At 42.9% G+C, this 15,369-nt stretch overlaps 1 protein-coding gene across 2 annotated transcripts in view; it reads right to left on the reverse strand.

The window, feature by feature from the left end:
• Positions 1 to 2,096: 2,096 nt before the first annotated feature.
• Positions 2,097 to 15,369, reverse strand: part of FSTL4 (follistatin like 4) — a 208,797-nt gene continuing 195,524 nt past the window's right edge. For both annotated transcript variants that reach the window (XM_068698227.1, XM_068698226.1), the window contains 4 exons: positions 13,998 to 14,147; positions 13,272 to 13,379; positions 10,132 to 10,241; positions 2,097 to 7,077 (listed from right to left, as the gene is read on the reverse strand). In XM_068698227.1, the coding sequence (XP_068554328.1) occupies positions 6,375 to 7,077; positions 10,132 to 10,241; positions 13,272 to 13,379; positions 13,998 to 14,147 (1,071 nt within the window). In that variant the 3' untranslated portion in view covers positions 2,097 to 6,374. The remainder of the gene's footprint in view (positions 7,078 to 10,131; positions 10,242 to 13,271; positions 13,380 to 13,997; positions 14,148 to 15,369) is intronic.

Below are 15,369 nucleotides of genomic sequence, written 5' to 3' on the forward strand. Positions count from 1 at the left end.
TCCATGGGGAAGGGGCAGGACAACTGTCCTGTGTGTTGGTACACTTCAGGGATGTGATTATTTTTCAAATGAGTGCACACAGGGCTTCCAGGAGTTACTGCATCCTTAAACCACTATTTTAAACTGTATTTAAACTGCACAATTATACAGCAATTGCTTTTCTTTCTAAAGCAAAATAAATAAATAAATAAATAAAAATCCTCTTTTCCCCCCTTCCCCTATCTGATATTCTGATACATATACACTAGATCTCTGATTTTTAGCTTAATGCCTTTAGCTAACGCCGCAGCAGGCTCAGGTGCACTTCTCCAGTCTTGCTGACCAAAATGTGAGAGGGCACGATGCGGGTCTCTGCTTCTTTGATGGTACAGCAATGCAGGGCACTGCTGTGCCTTCTGATCCATCATTTCTCCTGCACTGCTGGCTGACTTCACCCCTGAAGTTGTGTTTCATGCAGCGCTGATTTCTTGCTTAGAAAGCTTGGGGGGTCAGAAAACTGCCAAGGGAGACGGGGCCTCTCAGGGGCATTTTGGCTGTGCTCAGGAGGGGCAGGGATTATAACTGCACGAGGACTAACGGGATGATGCCCTGGGTGAAGACAACAGCCTGAAGCTGATCTGTTAGGTGGGGTATCTGCCGTTTCAGATCAGCCAGTTGAAGGCAGGTGATGCTACAGAGGGCAATTAATAAGCCAGGAGTAAGCCTCTACTTGTGGTCTGCCAGGATTCTCAACACCGTGTGTTAAAGTAACAGTTTTGGTGTCCCTGCATAAATAAGATGAGCCCAATGCAGCACTGCAAATACAGATCGATGTAATATATCAGACATACCTGACTGCCTGCACAACAGGCTGTGCGGGTCTGATGTCTGCTTACAGCAGGCAGTGGTCTGGGGGATTGAAAGCAGGAACTAATGCAGATTTTTATTTTTCTTTATTTATTTATAATAGAAATGACCAGCAGATGCCTTATTGCTCTCTCCTAGCTTGGTTGGACCTGCCAAAGGGAAGTGGGAGTCTGAGATGCTGGACCATGCTCAGGCTGGGCTTTGCAAGCCCTCCAAACAAATGCTGTGCAGAAGTTATGCTGCTCCCTGCATGTCAGCCCGTCTCCTCCTCCCCAAGTCAGTTAGCATCTGGTTTATCACGGCCTTAAATAAAACATTAAAACCTCTTCCCCTGCAGTACTCCTTGCAGTAAAAAATAAATAAAGCTCCTTTTCAGGTAACGCTCGGCTCCCTGCCCTGCCACAATTTCAGTGTACGAGCAGGAGGATGGTGCCGGGCCCTGGGGCCAGCTGCATGGAGCCGTGCATGGCAGCACACACATGTGGCTGCGGGAGAAACCTTTGCTAATCTGGGAATTTGATTTTTTACTTCTGGAAATGGCAGTGCTCTGACCTTCGTGTGCTGGGATGGGCGTCTTGTTTGATTTAGTGCTTGTCTTGTTTACCGGGCGCAGCTGGCTGGCTGCTCGCTGCTGTGCTCACTGCCTTTATCTGATGGCTTTGGACAAGTGTCAAAGGCACCACGGACTGCCAAGGGTGAGATGCTGAAGTGCTTAATTAAACAAGCCTCTAGGCAGTGGCAATTTGCATGGTAGAGGCACTGCAGCAGGGCTTTTTCTGTTTGAAGTTAATATTGGGAACTGTTTAACAAAAATAATGGTGCTTTCTTCTTGTTGTTTTTTCTTGCTTTTTGTCTTGCAACTGCAAGCATTTAGAAAAGATGACCCATGCTCCCCTGCATCTCCCAAACTCTAAGACATAAGAAGAGAGCTGCAAGAGCCTTGTTTACCTTTGCTTTTTGTGCCACTTGCATGAGTTTTCATCCCTTTTCAAGATGCTTCCTTTTTGTTACAATCAAGGACAAATAAAATTACTGAAAAGAAGGAAAACGAAGGAAAGCAGAGCTCCTCTACAAGGCTGTCATGTCTGTGAGGACTCACATCACTCGGTTGCCTCTCCCCAGCAGGCTCTGCATATTTCAGTACAAACACAGCGCTGCAATGAAGAGCTACAGGCAGTGATTTGGCCGGTGCTGCGGCTGGGCTGGTCCTGCTCCAACCATCCTGCCCTGTCCAGGCTGTAAGTCCTATCATTTATTTATTTATTTATTTTCAGAGATCATTATTAGAAAAGAACCAATCCTCTTGTTGCTGCCATTTGAAAAAGTTTGGCATTGCAGGTGTCTGGGTCTTCCTCAAGCAACCTCCAGGTTGTCATTGGTGCTCGCATCCCCTGCGTGCTGTGCTTGGCTGGGAGCTCATCCTGTGCTCAGCACCAGAGAGAGAAGGTGGGCAGGGGAATGAGCTCCAGGAGCAGGTATGTAAATATAAAACTGACCTCTGCTGTGTTTCCCATAACCTAACTGCATTGCACATTTTTTTGGGGGGTGCATTCAAGAAAAAATGTGCAAAGCTGTGAGTCAGGCAGTAAGTGTAGTGTCAGATGTAACGCAGCACAGAAAGCAGGTGCTGGCTGCTGGCCTTGCAGCACGCACTTTGTTTGAATGAGCAGGATTTACCCTGGATTTTCTAGGGGACAGATTACCCAAGCATGAGTTTTAGGATACACAGTAAGACAGGGAAATCCCTGGGGCCAAGTGGTCCAGTCCCAGTCCCAGGGGTTCAACGAAAACCAAGAACAGCTAAGAAAGTCCCCCTTTAAATGTTTGCTAAAAATAACGCCCTGAATGGGGGAGAGACAAAGGGGTGCTTAGAAAAAAGTATGCAGGCATCATGCCATGTCTGCGTTGTTGATTAACCACTAGGTTGTACACTCATGTCAACTCTTTAATCTCCCCCAGCTCCAGTTCCTCCTTTTCCATCATTTCGTTGACCTGCTGTAAGGTCAGACGGGGAATTAGCTGTTATCTCCTTACAGAGCAGAGAGCTTGGCCTCCTGATCTGTTTTACACAGTACCTAGCACGCTGCTGGGCACTGCAGTAATTAAGACATAATCATGGTATAAATCAAGTAAATAAGTACTTGTCAACAGGTCATCAGGACTCCTGTGTCTCTCGGGCAAATCTGTGTTCATGGGGGTCAACACAGCCCGACAGCCAAATCCTTTCCATGGGGGTGAAATGTCTTTCAGCAGCCCTAAAGGCCAAGTCCCTTTTGGCAGGGGCAGCTGAGCAGTCTGCCACCGATCCCAGGGGTGTGCCTACCTCTGCCCATGGAAGCCTTTAGGTAATTGGGTTACTTCTGGTAGCGGTTAAAAAAATAATCGATGTATTAAATGGTAAGAACAGGGTGTCGCAGATTCCAACGCAAGGCACTTGTGACTTTTCTCTCCAATTTACGGAGAGCTTCAAAACAGTCACTGGGTTGTATAGTGAGGTCAAGAAAAAAATAAAATCATTTAGACCATGGAAATATTAAGGAAAATATTAAGGGGAAACACTATTTGCATTACACTGCTATTGAGCCTCACCATTGAATGGAAAACGCATCTGATCTTGGGGCCAGTCTCATTGTCAACCAGGAACCATTTTCTTCTGTGATCCAAGTGTCAGAATACCCAACGGATATGGAATAACTAAATGGTCATTACTTCCCTTTAATTTCATTTCAATTAATCACTGTGATTAATTAATCAATTTATTAGGTAGGAATTAATTGTTAATTGGTGGAAAACACCAAGAGAGTGGGAAAGAAACTGCAAATAAGGCAATGCACCCTCCTTCTGACAGAGCTGGAAGGCAAAAAGGACTTTTTGACGACATTTTTTGAGTATATATAAAATCTCCGTGTCATAACAAAAAATAAAATCAGAGTAACAAATGTGCAGCACTTTAATGTCAGAATTGACCATCATTGGAACTGTTCACAAGTAGTGTGGACAATCTAAGTTGTACTTCGTTTTCTAAGTATGATATATAGCCGTTAGGATAATTTAGAAAACACATCACCAGAACTTGGGCTGAAGGGGAAGAAAGGGAACATCTTTGAAAGGTCCAAGTGGGAGTTTTCAAGTGAACGCTATTCCAATAGTTTGCAACAAACAGGAAGAAGTGAGGTCTGTTACACATCTTTCACAGCCTATATATAAACCAGCCTCAAGAATATTTACCTGAACAGATATTTACATTTTTTTTTTAAATATTCTTAAAAAAGTAATATTTGATCTATGACACAATGAACGTCTCTACAGGGAAACATAGGCATAATAAAATAGTCAAGAAGTCATAAAAGATAACACGAGAGCAGTGTTTGGCCTTAGTAAAACACATTTAGGATGACCGCAATGTATGGATACAGCTTCAATCAAGAAAGGAGTTGTGCATATTTAAAGGTACTTACAAAGCTGGTCTCCTCCTTTTCTTGACATGGGTATGTTTCCTAACCAGATGAGTACAAAATCATGGACACCATGCATTGCTGAAGGAAGGCTATGCCAATCTCTTTTATATGCCTGTGTTGCAATGATGGGATAGTCTCTTCTAACCCTTATGGCTCATAAGTGAAAACACATGTAGGTTTAAGCCTATGGGTGTTGAAGGGCAATTTAAAGGACTCCATGTTTAATGAATTCATAGGATTCATCTCCCGTTCTCGTCTGTCTGAACAGATTTTTATATATTCTCTATAGAACCGAAATGGTTTAAAATACTTCAGGTCTACAGCCATGCTAAAATGCTTCTCTTTTGGTTAAAGTTGAACATTTAAAGCAAAGATTACCACTGCTAGTCTGCATCCTTCTCATGTAAAAATCCCTCCGTGTGCATTGTGAAATGGGTGACTTCAAGCATCTGTGTTGGAAAATAATTACTGCGCCACTAAAATATCACTGGATGTGTGCAGCACTTCCTTCGTACAAACTCTGGGCACCAAGGTCGCTCTCAAAAGGAGCTGGGTCTTTCAAAAGGCCAAAGTGTGGCTCTGATGCAACAGATGTTTACCTTCAGAGAGAGCTTTCACCAACATCAAGCCCACATTTTCAAAGCAGCACGTGGGATCCACCTGCTCGCAGACATCTGTTCGCAGTGGCCGTGGTGCTCCCATGGCTTGCACCACTTTGCGAGCCATAGCTGCTCTTGCCCTGATTACTTCATGGTGATGAACACAGAAAGTTACAAAAAAAAAAAAAGAAAAACAACTAGAAAAGTTTTTATATCTTTCCAAATGTGCAAATGGATCTATACTTTTATGAGAAGTGAACTTAAATTTTTCAATGCCAGCTGTTGCATTCTAGGGTAATTCAGCTGGTTTTACAAGAATCTCTTTGCTCATAACTAAAAGATAATTGACTATAAACAAGTGTACTAGAAATGGAGAGAGAAAAAAAAAAATACAAAGAAAAATTGTTTCCCAGAATGCCTGAAAATTAAGGCTACAACTAGAAAGTGAGTGAGTTTCCTATTTAAAATACCCTATGCCATTGTAGCCATTATTTCGTGAAGAACCCAGTGACTTCAGTACTACTAAATATTTAATGAGAGAAACCAACAGTTTCTAGAAGCGTTGCTGCCTCCTGTGGGAACAGCCATAACTAATTCTCTGCCCACTGAAGAGCAGATTTTGCATCCTGTGCCCAAGCTGACCGGACTCACAAGCTACTTAAGGACTAATGCCCCCCTTCTCCATAAATATTTTTACACAAACTCTGACCCCCCAGTGCTTTCTGGCTTTTATCCACTCTAATGGCCTGGATATTTCATGCCAAATTTCTCACATGCAATCATACACATATGCATTAGAAGAGGCAGGACTCATAACATTGCTTTCAGTAGTACCAGGAGCAAAATTAAGCACAGAAGAAAGCGAGCTGACAGTTACTATTTCTGTTATGCCTCCTTCTGAAATCACATCCGTGAATCCTCCCAAAGCCATCCTGCAGAGAAAACTGATCAGTTTTCATTAAATCGCTCTCCTAGGTTTCTGCAGTTTGAAAACTGCTCTCTGATGCTTATTTTCCCTCGTCATCCAAAGGTGAATTTTAACTGCAGTCATCAGGTGGGGCAGCCAGCACAGCGAGCGGGCAAGGTGTACGGAAAGAAAACGGATGGCTTGAACATAACATAAAAGCTCCTCAATACGGAAACTCAAAATCTGTTTTGTTCTACAGATTCGCTAGGTTTTGTGGCTTATGTGATATCTCAGTGGAGATATTATTCGCTTCCCAGCATTTTTCTCATAACCACAAATCATACCCCTAAATAAAAAATAACCCTTCAAAACCACTTCCTATTAGCAGAGCATACCTTATAAAACTTGCAAGTAGACCAGTGTTGTACCATGAAGCCTATACAGGGGGTTTTTGTTTTTTCATTTTTTTTTTCTTTACCAGTGTAAAAATATACAATGCTCATTTGTTGCAGTGTAAAGGTCCAACTGGTACTTGCCTGCCTAAGGCTCTACTGCTATTGCTCTTCATACTTCTCCAACCCAGACCACTGTGTTACCCCTCCTTATACCCGAAACCTCACACCGTAACGTATTTTGCTTCCCATTTATAACAAACAATGAATCTTTAGCTGGTGTAATGAGATACTGTCCAAATAATCCACTGTCTTTCATAATTCTGTTGTGGCTGCTCCAGGGCCAGTCTTTGGATGTGATAGGGTCCTTTAAATTCTTCAGTACATTCATTTTCCCCGTTGACAGCTCTACAAAAAGCACATCTGTTTGCAAATGTGAAGTAGCATATATATAGTACTGATTGCCTTCAGTGAAAGAGGGCTGAAATGTCAGATCGGATACGTGTATGTTTGTTTGTAAGTCATAAATCAACTTGATCTCCCCCTGGACAGTTACAGCCTGGACTTTGATCCTGCCACTGTCTTCATCCGCGCTGACCAAGTAGCGTCCGTCCGGGGAGACGTGCGGGGTGCCCGACACGTCGCCGTTGGTGCCGATGACAGCGTCGGTAACGCTGTCGATCAGGAGCTGCGGCGAGGCAGCCCGCAGCCTGCTCCTCCTGCACTGCACCAAGAAGTAGCCGCCCAGGTGGGTGTAGGCCATGGCCTGCGGCACGCAGCTGTAGTTCCTGAAGCTGATGGTCTTGACGTGGGTCACAGTTTCCAGGTCAATTTTGTGGACGGCGGATTTCGATTTGTTAAAGATGAAGCCGAATCTGAAATAGAAAACAGGACACTGAGGAGACGTGGCTCTGGAGACCTGATGGTGTGCTTGAAAGAAGAGGAGAGTCATCAGAACTGGGAAACTGTCCTCTTATTTTTCTGTGCAGTAATGCCGTGTGGTTTCTGCTAGAAATCTCTTGTTTTAGTGCTTCTAACATGCACTAAAAGGAGGAATACATTTCAGTGCAAATTAGCAACTGATCCTGGAAGCCTGGATATGTACTCAGGTATTTGATTCCAAGTCTTGTATTAGGAAGACCAATTTACAACAGGAATAGCAAGGCTTTTTTTTTTTTTCTTTTTTTTTTCCTTTGGTGGGTAAGCACATTGACCAGTTATGTCTTGAATCTGTTTCAGTTCTAGGTAGGAGTAATTCATTATATACTCAAGACTTCCTCGAAACATGGAAGTGTTCAACAGAGAGCATCTCCCTGTCAGGCTGGGGGCAGAGAGCACCTTTGAACTACGTTTATAACCACGGAGCGAACACCAACGTGCCCAAATCAGAGCATCTGAGGGCAGCTCTGACGTGTACTTTGTGCCCGTGGTGCCTGGGGACCAGTTCAGGAGCTGCGAGGCCGAGGCGTGGAGCAGGCTGCTTTAGGCACCGTCCTGCCAGCCCAGGAAAGGTGGAAACCATTTCTCAGGGCAGATAATGAGCAAGGGAGCGCTGCAGAAAAGTGGTCTTTGTTTTCATGCTCCAGAGAGGGCAGGCAACAGTGAGCAGAGAATAAATGCTCTCTAAAAGATATATGCTGCAGCACACCTGACCTTTGCTGAAGACAAAAAAGGTCAAGAATGGCCAGAAAGGTTTCTGCTTAATTTGAGAGGGAGCCCATAGAAGCAGCCCGTTTGTGTTCCCCTGGATTCACAGGTCACTGGCACTGACTTACAAAAACTAATTTTACATCTTTTCATCCATTCAATGCGGAGAGAAGGAAATGAAGTGAGTGCTTAGTTTTGTATCTCTTCCCTGAAAGATGTAAAATTGCTTTTTGGAACATGGAGGACTGTGCTTGCGTGCAGATAATAGATATTTTGCTTAAAACACTGGGTTTATTTTTTTATTCTTAATCCGTCTGTCAATGAGACACTCAGCAATGATTTCATTTCTAAAGAACGAGCCAATGTAGTGTATGATTCCATGAAAATCACTGGGCTAAGCCTTTCATTTTCCCATTACACTCACATCCATTAGAGACTTCACAAAATATCTGCAGTAGAGATTCGTAGTGCACTGTGTGTGGGGAAATTGGATATGACACTTGTATTTCTCCTGGATGAATGCATTTTAAGTACACTTTAAAAAATGCTTTCCCTTACAGCATTTTTTGAGACTTCCTTAATACTTGGCCAAATGCCTGAAGAAGTTAAAAATGGTTCTTATCATAAACTTTAATTTAAAAAAGTGGGTCAGAATGTGTTTTATGTGCACACAGCTGCAGAAGAGGCACAGTGCTTGCATGAAATCTGTGATCTGAAATCTCAACGAGAACCTTGCACTTAGAGAGTTTTTAATAGGCAGCAATCTACCCTGGGAACTAATAAAAATGGATACATTTCTAGATATCCATCTGAAATAACAGGCAGCTGAAATACATATGCAGGAACATTTGCATACAAATATTTTTTGGCTCTCAGAAGAGATTGCTTAAATATTCACCTTCCTGGGAAATGCTGGAATCGCCATTTATTGTTTCTGAGTGGAGAATTTAGAACACGATCCCAGTAAGTCTCATTAGACTGTGAGCAATTATTTTTTTTGTGCTGAAGGTGAGAGAGAACTGACAAAGATCTGGCCCTGAACAAATGAAATAGGAAATTAGGCACAGCATTCTCTGCTTTGCACATGGAGAACTATAGGAAGTTGTCTACCTTTAATATTTTTCCTGGAAGATCATCTGTATGCAACTGATTAATCACACTGAAACAAACAAACAAACAAATCTAAAAGAAAACAAACAAAAAAATGGTTCAATTTTCCTGTCTTTGAACCCAGACTGTACCTCCTCATTCCAGTCTTCAACATTCAGCAGCTGTCTACCTCCTGGCACTGCTCTTACTCATACCAATAGTTTGAAAGCAAACTGGAAAAGCGAGGTAGGGAAAAATTAAGAATGAAAACCATGAAGTATGTCTTATTTTGTGCTTCAAGAAGCAAAGTTATTTATTTTGGATCAGATTCAACACATAATAATTTAAGTGTGACCTCAGTGTTCCTTGCAGGGAATCTACACTTACTGTAAGGAGCTACATTATGATTTTTGGAGTGTTTAAGTTAGTTAACTATATTGGTGACAGGAGATGATTAAGCAGTTGTTATGTTATAACATGGTAAGAACAGTATAAATTGCTTTGTAGTTATCATCGATTTTGATAACTTTAATGGGAGGCTTCCTGTTCCTGCTGGGAAGCAGTCAGAATTACTCCAAGTTATTAGTATGTAACTTATGCAATCTCATTAACCACTACATCACATTAACATTCAAAACTGATGGTTTGTAGAGGTGTTTTTTTTCTTCTTCTTTTTAATGCGCAGTGCATACCGTGTTTCTGCTCAAACCTTACACCTCACACACAGATCTAATATTTGAATGGGTAAGGAGCTGGAAACATGTGGAAGGACCATGCTTTATGCTTCGAGCAGCATAAACTTTTCCCACTTCTGGCAATAAATCCTTGATCCAAAAAGAGGTTTTGAGATGAGGAAGCCAGATTTTTGGCCACCAAATTCCCAGCACAAACAAGCCAGGGCAGCATGTTGTGCTTTGCTAAGGACTGGCTGACCAAGCTGAGGTCTGAATGCCCGTGCAAGGGCTAAGGGAAGCTGAGGTTTGTTTCTCACTGTTTCATTGATCTGATGAGTAACTATAAATAATTTGCTCAGGCATTTCTCCATTTCTTCTGTGAAAATGGAAACAAGAATACTTAGCTCAATCACAAATCCATTCATTAACATTTGTAAAGGGCCGTAAGATTATTAGACAGATCCTCACTAGAAGTGAGCAGTACGGTCACTGTCAATATTCATTAAGAGGATTTCTTACCTGACGTGATTAATAATAAGATTTGTAGGTGGTATAAAAAAATCATCCACTCCTTCAAACGGCGTGCGGATAACATGCTGATACTCCCCTGCACTCGCCTCTGGTATTACCTGCAATAAATACACACAAGGTTGTGTGCAAGAGAAGCAGAAAGGTAAATACAGATTACACAGTCATACACGGTGGCGAGTGGCTTTTCCCAAGGATGCAGTAGACTCAAATTGATTAACGACCTCAAAATACTGTTTGGTGTAGCTGCCTTGAAAAAGGTGTGCTAATAAATAGTATTTGAGGCTTGACATTTGTAAGGTAAGTACACAGCTCTACTTTCATAAGACGTTTATACTGCAAGAAAGAGCAGTCATGCGGGAGCTGAAATAGCATGACAACACTAAGACCACAATAATTTATTCCTTGCTGTCTAAAATAAACAGTTATTTCACGGTCATATTTATTAATCTCACTTAGGTGTGCAGTGATAATTTACCAGCTCAAAGGCTCAGACACTAACTCACAGCTCACAATTATCACTTTGAAGAAGACCTGTTCATCCACCTACTGCACCATACAAGACTTGGGGGGGAGCAGAGCAAGTCCCTTCTGCTGTTCCCCCCGTGCCATCCCCACTGCTCCGGACATGGAGAAGCAGAAGTTTTCACTAATGAAGATGTTAAATAGTCAGATTATTCGCTTGGTTCAGGAGGACTTTAGTCTATTCACTGGGATACTCTGCTCATGTAATGTGCAACAGTAGCTGCTCTGAGTTTATAGCTACATAATTCATTGCAGGAAATGCTAAAACCCTGCAAGGCTCAGTTCCGATGGCCATTCTGACCATGCCATTTAGATTTCTTCCAATTATATTGCTCAAGAAAGATGCCTGTTCCCGCACAGTGCTTTCACAAGGCCGGTAATGGCTGAACAACAGCATCCCATTAGTCGGCTGCACGGGCTGTTTGATAAATCTCCGACTTCCACAGAACTAGTAGAAACTTAGGTCTACTTACACAGTAGCATTTTTATTAAAAAAGATATTTTATTGCACGACAGCGGCTAACAACTCCGGGTTTGAAGAACGAACTTCACCAGATTAGTTGCTGCCCACCTTCAGGGAAAGACGGTTGGAAAAAAAAGAAAAAGATCTGCTAATGCTGGTGCTAATCCCACTCTCCACATGTGTAACTGCACTTTATAAAGCTAACGGAAAGGACTATCTGAGAGCTGGAGCCTCATAACAAGTTTCCAGCTGTGCAGACGGTGTGTTCTTTTTAATAATCACATGCTTGAGCCATCTCTCCTTTAATTACAGAAACCTCTCACAGCTGGGTGGAGGAAATTAAGCTGGAAAGGGTAAAGAGAGCCCATTTTGTCTCCTTGTACTCTGTTCAGGAAACTGTGCTGGTGCCTAGGTGATGCAAGCTGGTGGCACTGCCTCAGAAAACTTTGTTGATTTGCCCCCATTCTGTTTCTGCTGAAAATGCCTGTGTTGAACTGCTGGTTTGTTCCTCATTATAACTGAAAGCCTGCAGGTTTTGGACGCTACCTTGCACTGCACAGAGTGTGCTCTCCCACATTCATGGGGCATTGCCTCCAGCAAAGCCTTGGGCAGCCTCACGACTGGTGTAGCCTACAGATGGGCTGGTTTTCAGGTCAGAAAGCACAGCCTCTCTTCTCCTCTGCCTCCCTCTGTTTGGGAATGCTTTGATGTAGCTCCAGAAGCAAATTTTCTAGTAAAAAGATATTCACAAGTCTTCCATGCATCCAGAAAGGTTGGGCAGCAGGTGCCGGAAAATAACTACTACAGAGGGGAATGTCTGGATGGATCAAATCAGGTTTGGTGTCCACTTTGTCATATGACATACAGCAGCAGCAAAATGCCCAGTCAGATGCCTACACAAGAAAAGCTAGTTCCCCAGGGCAATCCAGAAAAGGAAGCTAATTTTGATGTCCAAGCTGATGTGCATTACTGTGCCCCGACAGCGTCGTGCTGGTCAGAGCCACGCTGAGTGTGAGCAGCTGCAGGGAGCTCACTGGCTCCGCTCCAGTGCAGTCACCGACACCCAACAGCAGAACATGTCCCCGAGGTTTTATTTTTGCTGATCATGCTTCTTTCATACCCTTGAGATTTTTTTCTCTTTGATTTAAATCATAATACATAGTTTTCAGAAGCACTGAACAAACCCACCACCTTCTCTGTTAAAGATTTGCATTTTACTGTGATAAAAATTCTGCTGCATTATGCTCCATCATCACTGAAAAAGAAAGCCGAAGGCTTGTGAGAGAGAAGTGAAAAAATAGATAAAGTTTAAGGAAAATAAGTAGCAACTTAGTGCAGAAAGTGACAGAAAACCTGGACTTCCACGTGAAAAACAAGAAGAGGTAAATGTCTTTACCAAAGCAGAGAACAGGGTGGTTTTGCTCTAACCTTATTGAGAGCGATAGGCTAGCAATCCTGAAATGAGTTACAAATCTTGAGGCACAGTGCAATGCATTCACCTTTCAATGTTCCTTTTCACACACAATGCACGCAAATTGTTTGCAGACAGAAAAAATTGCAGGTCTTCGTAATGTCTGAGAAGGGTGCACTGCACTTAGTCCTTACCCTATGTTTTCCCTGAATGTGTGTTGCTCAACCTGACTTGCACCTCTGCTGAAATACTGCCAATAGGCTAAAGAGTGACAGATTTCTGTGCAGAAAGTATGCTCTTTCAGGCTTCTTGGTACCCACTGCTTTTAGACCTCAATCAAGCTAAAAAGAAGCTGCACTCACGCTGGCTGCACAAATGACTCGGAGCATCGCATGCTCGTGCTGCTCGCAGTCTGCTGCCAGCCCGTGCTGGATGACTTTATGGCACTTGGCTCTGTCATCAGCCTTAAAACAAAATAGACCTTGGCAACAAAGCCATCCTGCTGCCAGCCCATGGCACAGTCATTGCTCAAAAACAAATTAAACAGCAGGAAAAATATGTGAGGATGGACGGAAGAGGGATGAAAAAACCACACTAGATATGTAAATGAAAAAGCAGCTTTACATCCAGACCATTAAAGGCTGTTAATTACCTGCAAGCAGCCAGTCAGCAGCTTGCTACTGAGGATGTCAAGCAAAGGAAGGGCAAGGTCTCGGGTGCAGAAGGGCTTACCTGCAGCGTTGGCGAGGATTTCCGCATGTCACCCCAGCTAAGCACCCACACTTGGTCGTGGGATTTGTCATAATGCAACTTGGTTGGTAATGGGTCAACATCCAAGGACTTCAAAAAAAAAGAGACATACATATTTACACAGTGAGATGTATTTCATTATGCACACAATACACATTACATTAGTTTACTGTAGACATTCCCATGTACCACTGTTTACGCTCATGTGTACAGCTTTGTACAATTACCTTCTCATCAACAGGGGGATCAGCAGCAGCACCAGCAATAGAAAATCTGGCTGCTCAGTTCCACTTTCTGCCTAGATGTCCCTCCAACTTCTGTTACTTACAGCACATCAGGATCCACTCTCTGCCTGAACTATACCTGCGTCAGTTCACTCTTCCTAATCTACCTATAACCGAGGTCAGGGAGGAGCTCAGTAAGCATATATCAGAAATTAGTTCTAGCATTATTTTACCACGTTAGCTGCAAGCCCAGCTGCAGACACAGCCCTGAGATGATGACAGCCACCCCATAAAGGAATTTCTTCCTGCCAGTGAGATTTCAGAGCAGTGAATGACTGTGTGACCCCACGGGTGAAAGCAACACAGGCCAAACTTTTTAGTGATGTCAGCAGATCCACTGGGCAAAAATCTACACTCATTTCCCTATATCAAAGTCTTTTTGAACTTTTGCCATCACTGAATGAAGATTTCCCTTTGTAGGTACCTGTATGGCTTTCTGAGTCTGGATATCAATTATCATTACTCTGTGCTGCTTAGGCTGTGTCACATAAATATACTTGTCTCTGACATTGACCGCTGAAGCCCAGAGGCAGGATTGAGTGCCTTCACCTTCCACTCTAGGACAGATCTCTTCCTGTGAAAAAAAAAAAAAAAAAAGAGGAAAAGAGGATTAATTTCTACAAGTTCAGGGTCTGGAGCTCTAAGAAGGTTAGCTTTGAAAACCACAGAAAACAATTCCATAGGGATTCCATTAGGGTGAGGATTTTTTTTCTTTCTTTTCCTGGAAAACACAAAGTAATTATTTTATTTGGTACCACACAGCAGCTTGGCCCTACCCAGTGACATCAAACAGCTGGACCTCACCGGACAGGCTCCAGACTGCCCTCCTCATCCTCAGCAGTGTGCCAGGCACAGAGCAGCTCCTTGGCCTGGGCTCTGCTCAGCATCCACCCAAACCAAGGGGAGCAGGGAGGATCACCTGCCCTTCAGTTACACTGCTCAGCTACACCTCTAACAGCGAATGAAGATGCTTCTGTTGTAGAAACCCTTATAAATTGTAGGCTGGTATCACTGTCTACATGGCAAACACTCAGGATGCTAAAAGAGAAAAGGGAGGAAAAAAAGTCAAACCTCCCAATACCATGGCAAAGGGCACTATGATATCTGTAGGAAACCCTCAGAGGTCTCTCTGAAGGGCAGCCAAATAATAACGATAAAAGTCCCTTTTATGCTCACCACTGTGCTGACATTATTTCTTTAAAGTCCTGCTCTCCTCTGTGATTTTCAAGCTGTTTCTCCAGAACCACCTCTTCAATATTTACAGCTCTTTGGAAAAGAAACACAAGATGTCTTTCTTTAAGTAGAAACAGCTGAAGTGTGGCTTAGTATTATGTACAAACTAAGTTTTGTTAAAGTATTCCAGTAGATAAAAAAACACTACCAACCACAAATGTATGAGTTTTAGAAAACAATGAATACAGACTCACAGGAAGATCATGGCCCATGGTAGTAGTGCCTAACCCAGCCTGCAAGGCTCATGATCATGTTCTGTTTACCCTGTAAATCGGAATTTTCATAAAAGTAAATGAAGGAGTTAACAAAGCATTAACAAAGCATTTCTGGATGTATTTTAGGAGGTGTAAGTTTCCTGAGTGTGTACATGATGTGTGCTATTGTAGAGGAGTACGTGACACAGGTCACAGAAAACACTGCCCTCTCAGAGCCTCCAGGCACACATTATCCCACCTGCTACATTGAGCTCCCGTGTACGAGCCAGTGCTTGAAATTCACTGACATGGCAACAAATTTTCCTTGTAATTTCCTACAGCAAGGATCAGGTAAACTTGGTGCTAGCC

This window comes from Anas acuta, chromosome 14 (assembly GCF_963932015.1).
Source record: "Anas acuta chromosome 14, bAnaAcu1.1, whole genome shotgun sequence".
NCBI classification, from domain to species: Eukaryota; Metazoa; Chordata; class Aves; order Anseriformes; family Anatidae; genus Anas; species Anas acuta.